This window comes from Podarcis vaucheri (assembly GCF_965113315.1).
Source record: "Podarcis vaucheri genome assembly, chromosome: 3".
Lineage (NCBI taxonomy): Eukaryota > Metazoa > Chordata > Lepidosauria > Squamata > Lacertidae > Podarcis > Podarcis vaucheri.
This window is the reverse complement of record NC_138761.1, coordinates 6,664,991-6,682,719: the sequence shown is the minus strand read 5'-3', so window position 1 is coordinate 6,682,719 and position 17,729 is coordinate 6,664,991. Positions and strand designations below refer to the sequence as shown.

The 17,729-nt window shown below is 47.2% G+C and overlaps 1 protein-coding gene and 1 long non-coding RNA gene across 3 annotated transcripts in view; one reads left to right on the top strand and one right to left on the bottom strand.

Moving 5' to 3' along the window:
- The window catches only part of BLK (BLK proto-oncogene, Src family tyrosine kinase), a 38,513-nt gene extending 38,044 nt beyond the window's left edge, over positions 1 to 469 (bottom strand). The window contains exon 1 of one of the 2 annotated variants that reach the window (XM_082217678.1): positions 352 to 469. Coding sequence is in view for 1 of the 2 variants with exons in the window: in XM_082217677.1 (XP_082073803.1) it covers positions 352 to 389 (38 nt within the window). In the remaining variant the exon portion in view is untranslated. The remainder of the gene's footprint in view (positions 1 to 351) is intronic. The other variant, XM_082217677.1, reaches the window with a different exon arrangement.
- The window catches only part of LOC309529640, a 350,951-nt gene that overhangs the window by 217,397 nt on the left and 115,825 nt on the right, over positions 1 to 17,729 (top strand). The gene's annotated exons all lie outside the window — the stretch shown is intronic.

Here is a 17,729-nt window from a genome sequence, read left to right as displayed (position 1 = left end):
TCCACTTGAATATTACGATCATATACTCAAAGGCCAAATAAAAGTAGGAACAAAGAACTAAGTATGAACAAGAGAAAATGAGGCACACAGAGAGAATGAAAAGCATCACCCTGTGATGAAAATCGCAAACCAGATTGAGGAACAGGAAGACTGGGCTCTAGGAAGCTATTTCCCCCCTAGACGTCTTGTGCCTGTGTTGGCTGTCACAATTATTCCCATTCTAAAGATGACAAACTGAGGCAAAAACTGACAACGGGGGCTTCTCATTGCATCTGAAACTGGATCTGACTTGTCTCCAACATGGCTTTTATGAAAAGACAATGCTATTGACTATTAAGTTTAGTCGCTCACCTTGGTCTTCCTTGCGACAGTCTCAGAGCATATCCCATGAAATTTCAGAACCCTTCCAGAGCTACCAAAAAGAAAAGGTGTTATCCCTGCTAGGCTCCTCTAGATGAGAAGGGTTAATGTTCTAAACTTGCACATTTACAGAAACGCTCTAATAAGGCATCTCGGCTTTGTCAGTTGACTTCTGTTAGTGGTTTCCTGCCGACAACATCAGAGCAAAGTGCTCGAGAGGGGCTGCTGCTCTCTAGAGTCCTGGGGCCAATAACTCAGCCACGCTGTTCACTCTGAGCTAATGTTAGACTTGTGGCCACTTTGGTGGAAAAACGAAGCTTCCCTACGAAGCCTCAGTGGGCTATGACACGCTACTTTCAGGTTTACGGGCCAAATTCTATTTTCAACCTGCTACTTCCCTCCCGGACGTGGCCACATCTTCATTCATACATGGCCGGATCTGGTCCTGAGGTCAGGCTCACTTGCTTGAACCAGCCGTTGACTCCATCCTGGGCCCTGAAGTGCCCCCACCACAAAACCTGTGTTGAACACCTGACTGGATCTGGCACTGATTCAATTTGGGGGTAGGTCCAATGTATGTTTAAAAATGTAAAGGGACCCCTGGCCATTAGGTCCAGTTGTGGCCGACTCTGGGGTTGCGGCGCTCATCTCGCTTTATTGGCTGAGGGAGCCGGCGTACAGCTTCCAGGTCATGTGGCCAGCATGACTAAGCCGCTTCTGGCGAACCAGAACAGCACACAGAAATGCCGTTTACCTTCCCGCCAGAGCAGTATCTATTTATCTACTTGCACTTTGACGTGCTTTTGAACTGCTAGGTTGGCAGGAGCAGGGACCGAGCAACGGAAGCTCACCCCATCATGGGGATTCGAACTGCTGACCTTCTGATCGGCAAGTCCTAGGCTCTGTGGTTTTTAACCCACAGTGCCACCTGCGTCCTTAATGTATGTTTAGGGTCTTCAAAAACAGTGTATGTTTAGGGTCTTCAAAACCCTGTTTACACATATGGCTGTGGGGTGGGAAGGGGTCACAGCAGAGGAAATAATCTTGCTCGAATAGACTTCTCCAATGAGAGATCATGCTGGCGAAACAGACCCCTCCCTCCCCACAGTCTTCAGGATCGAATCGTCTGCACACCAGTGAGTTCAAACCTCTTCAGTTTGACTGCAAATACATGTTTCCTTGCTGGGAACAGCCACATGTAGGCAAAGCTTCTCTCTAGCCCTCGACAGCCCTGGATCAGTCTGACTTGACCCACAGCGATCTGGAGCCATCTCTGTCCAGCTCGGCCAAAGCCCAGACCCCTTCTCTGCCCACATCATTTTGTCCACAGCTTCAGCCATAAGCCAGAGATTATTATTATTTATATAAAAAAGGAAAGCACCCACACTTGAAAATTGCACACATTCCCAGTCAGAACATATCACCTCAGAGTCAAAGTGTTCATTATAGGAAGAGAAAACAGATTTTTTAAAACCGTGCCTTCAGATTTCTGAAAAGGGGACCTTCCTTGTAATAACCGAAATCCCGCTATGATGTACATACGCACCAGAGGTCAGCAAAGAAACCTTTTGTGTCATGTTTTGTGAACTGTTTTGACACACCGAACAGAACAGAAGCCAGACCCACAGCAAAACTTGACTGCTCCTCCGTCTTCAGACAGTTCTGTCATCCTCCATTTTGCAGGCCAGTTCATTCAGCCATTAATATATTTTTTTAAAGTCATGTGACAGGCTTTCCTGATGAAGCCGTTTTGAGGATGTGTTGCTGATGCCATTGTCTGTCCCTGTCTCCCAGTGGTTAGAAAGTTCGTTTTAAAAAAGGAGAGTTCCTGTTCAAGTCTGCCCCATCCCCAAAGGAACTAATTCCACCCCAAATCCATGAAACAGATGAATTATGATGATGATGATGATTCTATTTATACCCTGCCCATCTGACTGGGTTGCCACAGCCACTCTGGGCTGCTTTCAACATATATAAAAACACAACAAACACTAAACATTAAAAAAAAAAACCTTCCCTATGCAGGGCTGCCTTCAGACGACTTAGGGGGTTGGATTACTCCATACCCTCCAACATTTATCTCACAAGAATAGGGATGCCATACCATACCCACCACGGGACACGGGTGGCAGATGGCGCTGTGGCAGGTGGCTGTGGGCACTGTGGGTTAAACCACAGAGCCTAGAACTTGCTGATCAGAAGGTTGGCGGTTTGAATCCCTGCGACGGGGTGAGCTCCCGTTGCTTTGTCCCTGCTCCTGCCAGCCTAGCAATTCAAAAGCACATCAAAGTGCAAGTAGATAAATAGGTACCACTCCGGTGCGAAGAGAAACAGCGTTTCCGTGCGCTGCTCTGGTTTGCCAGAAGCCGCTTAATTATGCTGGCCACATGACCCGGAAGCTGTACGCCGGCTCCCTCGGCCAATAAAGCGAGATGAGTGCCGCAACCCCAGAGTCGGCCACAACTGGACCTAACGGTCAGGGGTCCCTTTACCTTTACCATACCCTCTAACATTTCTCCAATGAAAAGAGGTACACCCTAAGGAAAAGCAGGACATTCCAGGGTCAAATCAGAAACTGGGACGGCTTCTGTAAATCCGGGACTGTCCCTGGAAAATAGGGATGCTTGGAGGGCCTGAAATATAAAATGTGTGCAGGACATGGAAGTGTGTGTGACTACAATAAATAAATGAAAGAAATATCTTAGTGGAAAATATGGTCAAGGATATAAAATAAAACTGAGATAAAATCATGACAATACAAAAAGTATAACAAGAACGATTGGAAGTTTTATGCAGAAAATTATATTTGACGGACATAATGCTGTACAAAATTTCGGCTTTTTTTTCTTCCCCCCTTTCTTTTTTCAAATCCTTTCCTGCTATTATGTTGTGAAGATCTTTTCTTTTTGTATTTAACTTTGCTATACTTACCTTCGTTGTATGCTTGTATGCCTGTATTTTAAACCAATAAAGAATTATTTTTTTTTAAAAAACGGAAGTGTGTGTGACTGTGAGATTTTTTGTGTGGAGGGGGCGGTTTAAAAAAATGCTTGACATTCTCCTTGCGAGGACTGTGTGTGTGTAAAGAGTAGAGATGTTTTCTGCCGGATGTTTAGCCAGACTCGAACACTGGACCAGAAACCCTTGGTGGAGCAGCAAACATCAACAAAATGAATATTCACATGGGAGATATTTCCAGGGAGAAGTTACCCTACAATTCAGAGCATGAGAATCACTGTCAGATTTCTTGATACATTCCAACCCCAAAGCCTTCTGCTCTAACTGGCCTCTAAACTTTGTCTATTTAGCTACAGTGACCCGAAGGTCAAGGAGATGGAACATCCTGGCCAGTTGAAATGCTGATTCCCACCCCAAACTGTGTTTCCATTTAAAATGATGTCCAATTTAGGGACAATCGTCCTCTCGCACAGGGACAGCCTGGGCTTAGGGAAACTGCAGAAGGGCGTTGTCAAGAGATCTGCATTCTCACACACTCAAAATGCAAAATCAAGCCTCTGTTTTATTTAGCAAGGTTTTATACACTGCACAACGTTAAAAAAGAGAGAGGTGAGCATCAAATTGTGGAAAACGTTCATTTAAAATAGTGATATACACACAGGCAGTGGACAATAAAGGTATCAGAAGATAGATAAAATTAATAGTTTTAAGAAAACAAATATAAGCTGCTTCTGACACGACGGAACACTGAAACCAGAGCAGCGAATGAAAATGCCGTTTACCTTCCCACCGAAGTGGTACCTATTTATCTACTTGCACTTCGAAGTGTTTTCGAACTGCTAGGTTGGCAGGAGCAAGGATTGAGCAACAGGAGCTCACCCCATCGTGGGGATTCAAACCGCCGACCTTCTGATCAAACTTTAAATATCTTAAGGGCTACCACATGGAAGGGGGGGAAAGCTTGTTTTCTCCTGCTCCGGAGGGTAGGACTCAAACCAATGGCTCCAAGTTGCAAGAAAGGAGATTCCGACAAAACACCAGGAAAAACTTCCTGACAGTGGGAGCTGCTTGACAGTGGAATCGGATGACCTCTGAAAGTGGTGTACTAATTCATCAGAAGCTTCTAAGCAGAGGTTGGATGGCCATCTGTCTGCGGTTTTTTTAAAAAAATAGTTTTTATTAAGTTTTACATTTTTATATTCAACACAAGCATCATTATCACAAAAAACCATATGCAAATCCCAGTCTCCCCCCAGACTTCCCTCAACTTTCTCTTCTGGTTCTTTAAATATTTGTTTCTTCTGCTTATTTTATTCTACCTTAATTTGTAATCTAAATATTATTGCGTTTGTGTCATTTTTATACCATGTGTCCCAAATTACATCTTACGCTTTATTGTTTTCCCTATTATTGCCTCTTAACTTTTATGCTTGTTTCCTTAATTGTAAGTGTTTCATCAAACCCTGCTAGAGAGTCTGCTTCTTTACAATGTTTCTGTAGGTACGTCATAAATGGTTCCCAATCTTTTTAAAAATCTCTTGTCTTTGCCTTGAAGTTTTCCAGTAAGCTTTGCCATTTCAGCGTAATCTGTCAGTTTTACTTGCTCTTCTTCTTTCGTTGGTATCTTGTCGTCTTTCCATTTTGGGGCTAGTAATCTCCTAGCTGCTGTTGTAATGTACATGAATCGTTTCTTCCACTCTTTTGGCATGTCTTGTAATGCCTAGCAAAAAAGCTTCTGGTCTTTTAACAAAAGTTATCTTCAACATTTTTTTCATTGCATTGCAAATTATTTCTCAATAGCTTTTGATTACTTTACAAAGCGAGTTCTCCTTCATGGAGAGCCCAGGTTGCGGTGGGGTTAACCAGGCACCCCCTGTTGCTGGGGAAGTTGGTTGGGTTGGCCCAAAGTGTGACTGGACCCCTCTGGTTGCTGGGGAGAGGGTGATGTTGCCAATTTTGATTGACAGCCTGGGTTGAATATATTCCCTGCATGCAACATTGAGCGTCCTCTTTTCGCTGCTTGCATCGGATCACCTGCCCACCCACCCCTAATTTTAGGTTGTTTGTTGTGTTTGACCTTGCTATGCCTGTCATGGGGTCATCTGCTTTTGGGGCAGGGGCCTGGTAGGAATTTTGTCCATTTGGCTGATTGGCTGGTGCCATTTGGTTTTTGAGTACTGCGTAGCAAATCATCACAACTTGTAAGGTTGCGGTTAGGCATTGGTTTTAGAAAAAAATTGGTTGGTGGAGGGGTATGGATCGGCTGTGCCTGCCCTTCCAATGCTGTTGCTGCAAGGGTATTCCATTAAAGGGGCTCATCATGCTCTTGTCCGAACTCCTGTCAAAGGGGATAGGGCCATGCAAGAGCCCCTTGGAGCATTTGGGGAGAGGTGAGGGTCTGGTACCCAGCTCCATCTACTCCCCATAAAATGTTTTCCCTTACTGACTTTGCAGGCTTGCAAATGTCAGTTCTGTCCCTGGGCGGGGACAGATAATAATAAATAATAATATATTTATATCTCGCCCTCCCCAGCCAAAGCCGGGCTCAGAGCGGCTAACAATAGTAAAATGATAAAACATTCTAAAATCATTTCATCATAAAATTAATTCAAATCAGATTAATGGCAACCATTGGGCTAGAGTTCTGTGAGGATTGCCAAAGGAGGGGGTCAGGCTGTGCCTTGGCCAAAGGCCTGGTGGAACAGCTCTGTCTTGCAGGCCTTGCGGAAAGATGTCAAGTCCCGTAGGGCCCTAGTCTCTTGTGACAGAGTGTTCCACCAGATCGGGGCCACGGCCGAAAAAGCCCTGGCCCTGGTTGAGGCCAGTGTAACCTCCCTGTGGCCCGGGACCTCCAAGATGTTTTTGTTTGAAGACCGTAAGTTCCTCTGTGAGACATACCAGGAGAGGCGGTCCCGTAGGTACAAGGGTCCTGGGCCGTTTAGGGCATTGAAGGTTAAAACCAGCACCTTAAACCTGCCAGGGATTCTTTAGCTATGATCCCTGCATTGCAGGGGGTTGGACTAGAGAACCCTTGGGTGTCCCTTTCCAACACTATGACTATGATTTCTGTCTAGGCACCTGGAACTCCCCTTGCAAGGAATCTTGAATGAAACCTGGCAGGTCTTAGGACCCAGCCTCACTTGTTAAAAAAAAAGAAAAAAAGAGAGGCATTCTTTTCTCTTTTGGGTCTCTTCAGGGTTATGTCTTAGTGGGAGGCAGAATCCCAGGCTGGCTGGCATGAATGAGAGACGGCGGACAGAAATACCGGCGTGAAAAGCCTCAAACTGGAATAGTACGGCGGTAGCTAGGCAACGGCGTTGACGCAACCACACACACACACACACACACGGTGGGAGAGACGTCCCTTTGAAAAAAAGATGCACACACATTTTTCAAAGCCAAGAGAGACACAGCCAGTGACTTGGAGGTTTAGAGGAGGACTGGAAGCAACATCAGCAGCAGCACAGCTGAAGATATTCAAGTTAGAAAACCAAGCGAGAGAGGCAGAGCAAAGCGTTGAAGTCTCGCCACTGGAATATTAATGGGGGACGCCCCTGACGCCTTGCAAATTTTGGTAAGTTTAATATATTTTTAACTCTCCAGCTTCTCTGCCACCTTCCATGCCACCCACCACCTGAAAGGAGGCAGGGAATGATCGTTTCCTGAAGATGTTACCGGTACCTTATCAATGGTGTGCAAATCCTTGCACCGATGCTTACCCCAGGGCTCTTACCACCAGGTGGAGACTTTGACATTTACGCATCTTGTTCCCCCGGGCAATTTCATCCTATATATGTGCATATATTTCTAAAAACCACAAAGGTTGCGACTGCAAGAGTGCAGCTTCGGCAGCCGGTTTCGCAGAAAGTAACACGCCCCTTCATCCCCTAAAACCTGCTCAGAGGAATTAGGATAGATGTCTCTCTGTTTATCTTCTGATAAGGGAAGGCAGGCTTTATTTCTGAGCCTGTTGCTTGTTGGGTGTGTGAACAGCCCCACAACAGCACTCCTTCTGACCGCTCTCTCTCACACACACCCTGCCAAGAAGTCATGAGTGGTGCAGGATGAAATCTGGATCTTGAAACATTGAGGGACCTCATGGAAGCACGGTGTCAACGATAGAAGGACAATAGGATGCGAGGTTTCAAGTAAGAGCAGCTGAGATGCCTTCCAGGTGTGGGGAGATGTGGAATGAGGACCAGCGCTTTGAATGAAGCAGCGTCCACAAATACAGCAGCAGTGAGCAGAAAAGGTGGTGAGATTTTGTTCGAACCCATGTTCCACCTAGATGAATGTGATGGGTCCTGTGATTTCTGTGGCTGGAGGGAACGAGGGCTGGGCAGATCTGCCCATTCCGGTCTCTCTCTGTTTTTCTTATTCTTCCAATCTTGAATCCACATTTCCCCATGAATTTGCACATAAGGAAAAAAAATCTACTAGTCCTCATGAACATCCACCTGTATTTTAGTGCAATTTTCTCCACCTGCAAACATTTCTGTGCGCATTCCCCCCACCCTGATCTACATTTTTTTTTGCAAAGCAATTTCCCCAAATTTAATGCATTTTCATATGCTGTTTCCCCCAAAATGTGCCTTTCTATGCATGCTTCATCCCAGTGTATGCACGTTCATGCCTGTTACTTGCCCAGCAAAATTCGCACAAGTGTGAAGTTGAGAAGCGGACTCCGAATATTATTTCAAAAAGTGCAAATTTTGTAGGTTCGCCTTTGGATGAGAACTGGATCGAATTTCTCCCCTCAGAGCCTGTGATTTTCATACAATTGCAGACTCAGCTCCCCACCCCTGTCTCTTATTTATCTTCGAAAGCCTTACTGAAAAGGTTCACGTTCCACACCCTTTGCAGTTCTCATTGATGAAATGGGTGGGTTCTCGCTCCCTCTCTCCTTTTGTCTGGTGTTCTGCATCCTCTTTTTGAAAACACGAAAGAAAAGCAATCGAAAGGTGGGCTCTCTTCCACAGCTAGTGACAGGTTTTGATCTCAGCCCTTGGGGGAAGATGCTCAGGAGATCGGTTTGGCATGCAGAAGGTCTCAGGTTCAACCTTTGGTAGGGAACATCTCCTGCCTCAGACCCCGGAAAGTCACTGCTCAAATGAACCAGTGGTCTGTGTTGGTATATAAGACACCTTCCTAAGTTCCTAACTCCTAAGGATCTGAGATTGGAAAGACTGCTTTAGAAGCCCAGAATGAAAGTAAGGAAGGTTGTTGCTCTTGTTGTTTGCTATGAAATGGGGTGGGTCCATTTTTAGCACAGTTTGCAAATACAGTGGTACCTTGGGTTACATACGCTTCAGGTTACAGACTCCACTAACCCAGAAATATTACCTCGGGTTAAGAAGTTTGCTTCAGGATGAGAACAGAAATTGTGCAGCGGCAGCAGGAGGCCCCATTAGCTAAAGTGGTGCTTCAGGTTAAGAACAGTTTCAGGTTAAGAATAGAAACGAATTAAGTGCTTAACCCAAGGTACCACTGTATGCACAAAAGGATCCTTTTCTGTGTTCAAAAACATACCTACCTAAAAAGGCAGTATGCCACAAATGATGATGATGATGATGATGATGATAATGATAATGATGATAATGATGATAATAATAATAATAATAATAATAATAATAATAATAATTTATTATTTATACCCCGCCCACCTGGCTGGGCTTCCCCAGCCACTCTGGGAGGCTTCCAACAAAATATTAAAATACCGTAATACATCAAACATTAAAAGCTTCCCTAAACAGGGCTGCCTTCAGATGCCTTCTAAAAGTCTGGTAGTTGTTCTTCTCTTTGACATCTGGTGGGAGGGTGTTCCACAGGGTGGGTGCCACTACCGAGAAGACCCTCTGCCTGGTTCCCTTGGAGCTGGACCTCAGTGTCTGGGCAGAACGATGGGGGTGGAGACGCTCCTTCAGGTATACTGGACCGAGGCCATTAGGGCTTCAAAGGTCAGCACCAACACTTTGAATTGTGCTCGGAAACATACTGGGAGCCACTGTAGGTCTTTCAAGACCGGTGTTATGTGGTTTCGGCGGCCGCTCCCAGTCACCAGTCTAGCTGCTGCATTCTGGATTAGTTGTAGTTTCCGGGTCACCTTCAAAGGTAGCCCCACATAGAGTGCATTGCAGTAGTCCAAGCGGGAGATAAACAGAGTATGCACCACTCTGGCGCGACAGTCCATGGCTAGATAGGGTCTCAGCCTACGTACCAGATGGAGCTGGTACACAGCTGCCCTGGACACAGATTTAACCTGTGCCTCCATGGACAGCTGTGAGTCCAAAATGACTCCCAGGCTGCACACCTGGTCCTTCAGGGGCACAGTTACCCCATTCAGGACCAGGGAGTCCTCCACACCTGCCTGCCTCTTGTCCCCCCAAAACAGTACTTCTGTCTTGTCAGGATTCAACCTCAATCTGTTAGCCACCATCCATCCTCCAACCAACTGCCTCCAGACACTCACACAGGACCTTCACCGCCTTCACTGGTTCTGAGTTGAAAGAGAGGTAGAGCTGGGTATCATCTGCATATTGATGGACTCCCAGCCCAAACCCCCTGATGATCTCTCCCAGCGGCTGCATGTAGATGTTGAAAAGCAAGGCGAAGGAACTTCGATTATTATAATTCAACCAAGGAGTTCATCATTCTCTGCTCCCCTATTTTGTCCACAACAGCCGTGCAAGGTAGAATAGGTTGAAAGACAGTCTAGTCCCAAGGTCACCCAGTGACCTTCATGACTGTGGTAGGATTTGAACCCAAGTCTCCCCAATCCTTGTCCAGCACTCTGACCAGTACATTGCACATGCCTAGAAATGCTGGATTTCTTGAGTTAAAATTCTGGCAATCTTAGCACCATGTGACAACACCCCACCACCACCACCAAGGGTCAAGCAAACAGACCCTGGGAGAGATTTCCCCAAGGGCATAATGCTCTGATATAATATGAATCTCCCATTTATTATTCATTGGCTTTGCTCCTATATTTGGTTACCCATTTGCAGGCTCACGTCCATGCATCCATTTAAATGAGCAGGATGTTCCTTTTTTCTTTTTTTTTGCAATGCACAGCTTTGGGAAGGTGGAAAAATGCTGTTCTGCAATTTCTCAACCTCCTTCTGCAAAAGCACTAGAAAATTGCATCCTGTTGTCAGCAAACTCTTAAGGACTCTCAGCAGGGCTGGAATGAATTTGTTCCTGTGAATTTTCTTATCCTTTTTTTTACATCAAATATTTAGCGGCGTGATAGAAAATCGAAATGATGGCCTCATGCTGATGATTAGTGGAATTCCAAGTTGTTGGGATTATTATTATTTTTTTAAAAAAGTGGGATCTAGGGCCTTGATCAATCCTTGGCCCTTGGCATAGGTCTGATACGGATGACAGTCTACTGCAGGCTTCCTCAACCCTGGCCCTCCAGATGTTTTTGGCCTACAACTCCCATGATCCCTAGCTAGCAGGACCAGTGGTCAGAGATGATGGGAATTGTAGTCCCAAAACATCTGGAGGGCCTACTGAATGGTCTACTGAATGGTCACTTAGCACTGTGTGCATGCAGAACTGGAACCAGGGGTGGCTAGTCCGTGCCCCGCAGGCCACTTTTGCCCAGCGGTGGAGCAAGCTGATTGGGCGACTGGGGCAGCGCGCATGCCCTGCCCGCAGGGGTGGGGCCAGCCGGGAAGGACATACCGTGGGGCCTCTGAGGAGTCTGCCTGCCTCCTCCCACTCAGCTGCCCTACAGCTGGGGGGCAGGCAGCGGGCGGACTGTTTGGGCAGCACAAAGCCTGCGGACACCCAAGCCACCACGTCTGTGATGGCCTGAGACTCGGGCTCGGACTCAGAGCCAGAGGAGTCTCAGTCCACACCAGATCCTTTGCCTCAGGCAGCAGCTGAACCTAGTCTGGGGTCTGATTCTGAAGAGCCCCAGTCTGCACAGGTTCCCCTGCAACAAGCACCAGCTGGGCCGAGTCAGGGGCCTGAGGCTGCCCTGGCTCCAGATGCAGGGATTACCTTGTTGCCTTCAGCTGGGCCATCACTTACAGCTGCTCCACTACCAGTTGGGTCAGGAGAGGCTGAGGTGCCCTCTGGGTCTAGTCACCCACCGGCATCTCCCAAGCTGCAGAGACTGAGGTCTGAGAGAAGGAGAGACCTGAGTACTCGCAGGAGGAGTGCTCGCCTTCTGGTGAGACAGGGAGGTGAGTCACCGGGGGATCAGGATCGGCCATTACCCCGACAGAGATAAAAGGCTGCTGGACCCTGCCCCAGGTTGCAGGAGCAATGTTGCTGTTTGCCAGAACCTGCCTGTGATCCTGTGCCTGACCTTGCCTGCTTTCCTGCCTCGTGTCCTGCCTTGGCCCTGTCGGACTGACTCCTCGGGGAATCCTTGGATTCAGGACCGGACCTGGACCGCGTTGCTCGGGTTACCCCCGGGCCCAGCACAGTGTCTCTCCCAGGAGAGTTGTGTGGCTTGGGGCCGCTGCAGGCCCCATGGTGAGTGCGGCCCTGCATTTTGTCACCCCCCTCAGTGGTGACACCTGTGTAAGACCGCCCCCTTCGCCCCCTTCCTCCGCCCCTCTTTCTACCCCCAAAAAGCGTTTTAGGGCCTAAATCGGGTTGGGCACCTTTGGCCCTCCAGAGCTGTTGCTAAACCACAACTCCCATCAGTCATTCCATTTGTCTAATTCCTTCCTCCAAATGTAGGCAAGTATTTGGGAGTGGGATTGCCCATGCATCACACGTCCCCTAAAGCAAAAAAAATAAAAAATAAAATCTCTTTTCAAACTGGCACCCAGTTTTCTTCCACACAGCTCAACACCCCTCTGCTTGTTTTTCCCCTTGCCACTGAAGGACAGGAAAGAAAGTGTGGCTGTGGAAGATGTTTTTATTCTTTTCTTTTTTGAAGAGCCTCGCTGCTAACCCGTGGCTTCAAAGCTTGCTGGCCATCTCTTCGCTGATCACTATGGCAACGTTTATCAATGCAAAGTTGCCACTGAGAAAGTGCTGAAGCTTGATGTAGGAGACCCACTGCCTCCCAGGTGTGGCTCCTGTCAATAAAACAAAATAAAATAAAAATTTCTCCTTTTTGTTTTGTTTTTTTAAACCCATGAACAGAAGGGAGAAAGTCTAAACGGCCTCGGCCCTGTATATCTGAAGGAGCATCTCCACCCCCATCGTTCAGCCCGGACACTGAGATCCAGCGCCGACTGCCTTCTGGCGGTTCCCTCATTGCAAGAAGCAAAGCTACAGGGACCCAGGCAGAGGGCCTTCTTGGTAGTGGCACCCGCCCTGTGGAACGCCCTCCCATCAGATGTCAAAGAGATAAACAACTACCTGACATTTAGAAGGCATCTGAAGGCAGCCCTGTTCAGGGAAGTTTTTAATGTGTGACATTTTAATGTACAGTGGTGCCCCGCAAGACGAATGCCTCGCAAGACGGAAAACTCGCTTGACGAAAGAGTTTTCCGTTTTGGAGATGCTTCGCAAAACGAATTTCCTATGGGCTTGCTTCGCAAGACGACAATGTCTTGCGAGTTCCTGCTGGTTTTTTCCCCTTTCTCCCCCTTTTTCTAAGCCGCTAAGCCACTTATCAGCTGATCCGATCAGCAGATAAGCCGCTAAAAGCCGCTAAAAGCCACTAAAAGCCGCTAATAGCGCTAATCCGCTAATCCATCAATGGGCTTGCATCGCAAGACGAAAAAACCGCTAGACGAAGAGAATCACAGAACGGATTCTTTTCGTCTTGAGAGGCACCACTGTATTTTTAATCTTTGTTGGAAGCTGCCCAGAGTGGCTGGGGAAACCCAGCCAGATGGGCGGGGTACAAATAATAACTTCTTCTTCCTCTTCTTCTTCTTCTTCTTCTTCTTCTTCTTCTTCTTCTTCTTCTTCTTCTTCTCTCCCCCCCCCCCCCATTCTGAGAGTACAGTAAATATAGTACATTTCCAAAAGGAATCAATGTTGTTTGGAGACATGGACTCTAAGTCATTCATTGGAAGCTGCCATCTAACAGCACAGGCTATTTTAGGATCAACACTTGCCAAAAGTATGCCTCACTCTCACACATGAAAGGATTATTTGCATCTGCATAGATGCACACATAGAAATAATTACTGTAATTGAAACTGAAATTATAGTCAACAAAAAGGCAAAAAAAACCACACACACACACAAACCGCTAATGCGATTCAACAAATGCATCAACAAGAGTATAGTTGTCCAGGTCAGGGGAAGTGATAGTTCTGCCCCATTCTGCCTTGGTCAGACCACACCTGGAGTCCTGGGCCCAGTTCTGGTTCCACAGTTTAAGGAGGATATTGACAAGGTGGACCATGTGCCGAGGATGGCGACCAAAATGATCAAAGGTTTGGAAACCAAGCTTTATGAGGAACAGTTAAGGGATTTGGTTGCAGGTAGGTAGCCGTGTTGGTCTGCCCTAGTCTGCAAATAACCGGCCATGACTGGACCTAATGGTCGGGGGTCCCTTTACCTTTACCTTTATCTTATTGGTTTACCTTTTATGGGCTTTTATGGGCCATAGCTCAGTGGCAGATCACATGCTGTCCATGCAGCATCTATCTCTGTCATCTCCAGGTCAGACTCTGAAGTCAACTCCTGGTGTTATTGTAAACTTCATGAATGGATCGAGAGATAGATGGTCTGACCCTTACTCAGCATGGGCACACTTTGAACCAATGCTGCTTTGCCAATACACTAGTGGCCAAAATTGTGGAAGCCTTTTGGAAAAAGTGTATTTCCGAGGTTTGATGGCTCATAACACCTGATTGGCTCTCTAAACGCTCATGCTCATTGGCTACATTCAAATAGAGGAAAGCTACTGCATATCAACCTAAGCAAGTCGTGCTTCCTTTTTCTGGATATTTGGCTATAACTTTTGATAGAATACAGATAATTGAACAACCTTTGTTGCATTACATTTTTCATTAAATGATCTTTCAATTGATATATAATTTTATGGTTTTATTCCAAAGAAAAGTGGTGTTATAAGCCATCAAACCTCAGAAATACACTTTCCCCCAAAAGGTTTACACAATTTCAATTTTGGCTACTGGAGTAATATGGGGCACTTGGGTCGTGTGAATGAGGTTGCTGTTAGGGTTCATTCCCCGTGTTGCAGTCATGGAATTGTTTTTATCACATGACAGCGTCTGTTTTCATTCCACATTGTGGGAAGTGACAGAGGCAGGATGTTTTTATTACTGTGTTTCTGTGATGTAGGACATTTGTCCTCTGTTCTTTCTCATTGCTGTCTGATGCTGAAGAGGAAGGAGCTGAGTTACGATGCTCCGAGTGTGTATATGTAAATAAACATATAGCCAAAACCTGTGCTACTGAGTCTGAACGCTGACTGCCTATACTCTGCAGATCCTGAAGTGTGCTGATGCCTCTTGTTATCAGACGCTGTGAAGTTTGGGCTGGAGAAAGCTTTTGAATCTCCCAAATGAACAACAAGGAGGGCATGTGTCTCTGGCAGACTCCTACTCATGTGTAGGACCTCCTGACAGTTGTTGCTCTGAACACCCAAATTGCATCTCTCCCCATTTACTGTCAAAGCCTGTTGCTTTCTGGGGTGTGCAGGGTCTTATAGATTAAATGTCCCTCCCTTCACATACTGACATGCTCTGCACAGGTGCAATGGATGTTTTCCAACTCTCTGAGGCAGTGGCGTAGCGTGGGGGGTGCCAGGGGTGCCGACCGCACCGGGCGCAACATCGGGGGGGGGGCGCGAGTCCAGAGGGAAGGGACAAGTTCCTTCCTCCGCCGGGCTCCCCGCCACCACCGCCAGCCTTGCGCCCTAGCGCGCGCGCCCCCCGCCGCCGCTGTGGCTGCGCTCCGCTCACTGCTCGCAGGAGGAGCAGCCGCTGCAGCAGCGCCGACGCCGCCACCGACGCCTGGCCGGGCACGGGCAGCCTCCGCACCCTGCCGCCGCCGCCATCCCCTCGGCCCAGCCACAGGCGGCGGCTGCTTCTGCCTCCATCCTCCTCCGGGCAAGCAGCGTTGTTTGCGCGGCAACTCGCAGGTTAGGGGTTGGGGGGCGCAAATTACTTGCCTTGCCCCGGGTTAGGGGGCGCAAATTACTTGCGTTGCCCCGGGTGCTGACAACTCACGCTACGCCGCTGCTCTGAGGGCAATGAGCCATGCCTCCCCTTCGGCTAAAGTCGCCTCATTTTACTCCAAAGAACTGGGAGGAATGCAAAGATCATACTTGGCTTTGGTTCTGGAACTCCATCCAACGCCTCTAAGAAGGGGTTGAATTTCTCTAGGGTACAGAAGGACCTTGTCAAGAAAGGGCGTAGAACTTCTTCTTATCTGGTCAGGGAAGATCCTGAAATCTGCCAGCTTTGTGGCTGGAATCTTTTCATAACAGCTTGCATTATGCCGCCCTTATCTCGGTTTCTGATCTGCACCTGATGCAGCCGCTCCTTGCAAACGCCTGTAACATTCTCTTTCTTTTTCTTTTCTTAAAATGCTTCCTGGTTATGAGTAGGGCTGCTTGTGACTTTTTAAAAAGTTGGGTGGAGATATGTGAACTATGTAACGGGAGCTCCTTCAAGCTGCAAAGGAATGCTAATTGCTTAAGTATATACTTACAATACCTCTCCACTGTAATAATGCCAACAACGTCCACTTACGCACTTTGAGGTACTTGATTAAAGAATGAGGTTGCGCCATCAGAATGTTCTAGCAAAGCCGTTAGTTTTCTACAGAGGTAGGCAGGGGGGGGGGCTTATCTCTGTTGGGATTCCTGCTCTGTATTTGCAGTCATGAGGTTGCTGTCTATCAAATGACAGTGTATGTTTTCATTCCACAGTGTGGGAACAAGACGGACACAGGATGTTTTGTACTACTATGTTCCAGAAAGTGGGACTATTGTCCTTTGTTTCTTTCTCTTTGCTTTGCCAGTGTGGTGTAGTGGTTAAGAGTGGTAGATTCGTAATCTGGGGAACCGGGTTCGCGTCTCCGCTCCTCCACATGCAGCTGCTGGGTGACCTTGGGCTACTCAAACTTCTTTGAAGTCTCTCAGCCCCACTCACCTCACAGAGTGTTTGTTGTGGGGGAGGAAGGGAAAGGAGAATGTTAGCCGCTTTGAGACTCCTTAAAGGGAGTGAAAGGTGGGATATCAAATCCAAACTCTTCTTCTTCTTCTTCTTCTTCTGCTGTCTGATGAGAAAGAGGAAGGAGCTAAGGCAGAATGCTCCGAGTGTATTATATGTAAATAAAGTAGATTAGCCAAAATGCTGTGCTACTGAGGTCTGTTACGCAAACAGCGAATACTCTGTGGATCCCTAAGTATGCTTATCTTTCTTGGTATCAGTCACTGTGATGTTTGGGCTGAAGAAAGCTTTTGAAGCTTCTGAACGATTGACCATGAGGGAGAGAATATGCCGGTCGGGCATGTGTCTCTGCCAGGGTCCTACACGAGAGTAGGATGCTCCTAACAATCTCTGTGTTGTGCAAGCAATGAAGATCCCACAATCCAATTCCGCAAGGTTGAAGGTGACTCTGCTACCTCTTGCAAACATCTCCTCCATCACAGGAATCATAAAATTGGAGAGTTGGAAGGGACTGTGAGGCTCATCTAGTCCAGCCCCCTTCGATGCAGGAATAAGCAGCTGTCTCATATGGGGATCGAACCTGCAACCTTGCCATTATCAGCACCATGCTCTAACCAGCTGAGCTAGGAGAGGAGAGTGCTCTTGTGCTCTTGAGTGCTTATGTGATCTGCTGGAGAACAAGGGCAATTGGTGGTCCTTCATTGCTCCAGCAAGTGAAAGAGGTGATAGCAAGGCTTTCACGTTTGCTCGTGACCTTTTACTGTAGCCGTAAAGAGAGTCAGAGAATGAGAAATATAACCAAGCAGAGGCCAGATTCATCTCCTTTTTTAATGAGGTTCCTGCTGTTTCGAAGGCAGCAGGTCTTTGCAAGACTGCGTTTCTAATTAAAAGCCATTTCGGTCAGCCGATGACCTTTCATTAAAGTTCAATGTCTTCCACATCTTGAACCTATGCAGCGAGAAGCAAGCACCACTGAGGTCAAGGAAGCTTACTCACAGGAAACAATGCACGGGAGTTAGGATTGCTGTCATGTTGATCCTAATCAATTGGCTATCATGTTATTTACTTCTGCTCTTTTGGGGAAGATGTTGGTGTTAGACACGCACATTAAATGTATCCCCATTGAGGCCGAGAGGTCAAGCCAACTGCTCTGATCATCAGCACTTGAAAAGCACTGTGCCTTTGTCCATGCTGGTTGATTCCAAAAGGTGTGGGCCAAACCAGGTCACTTGATGCCATTGGGATGTCAGGTGATTGACAGGTAGGCAGCCTCACCTGGGTAGATCATCTCCTAGAGAACTCCAAGACGTTTCTTGGTGGGGACACCGGCATGCA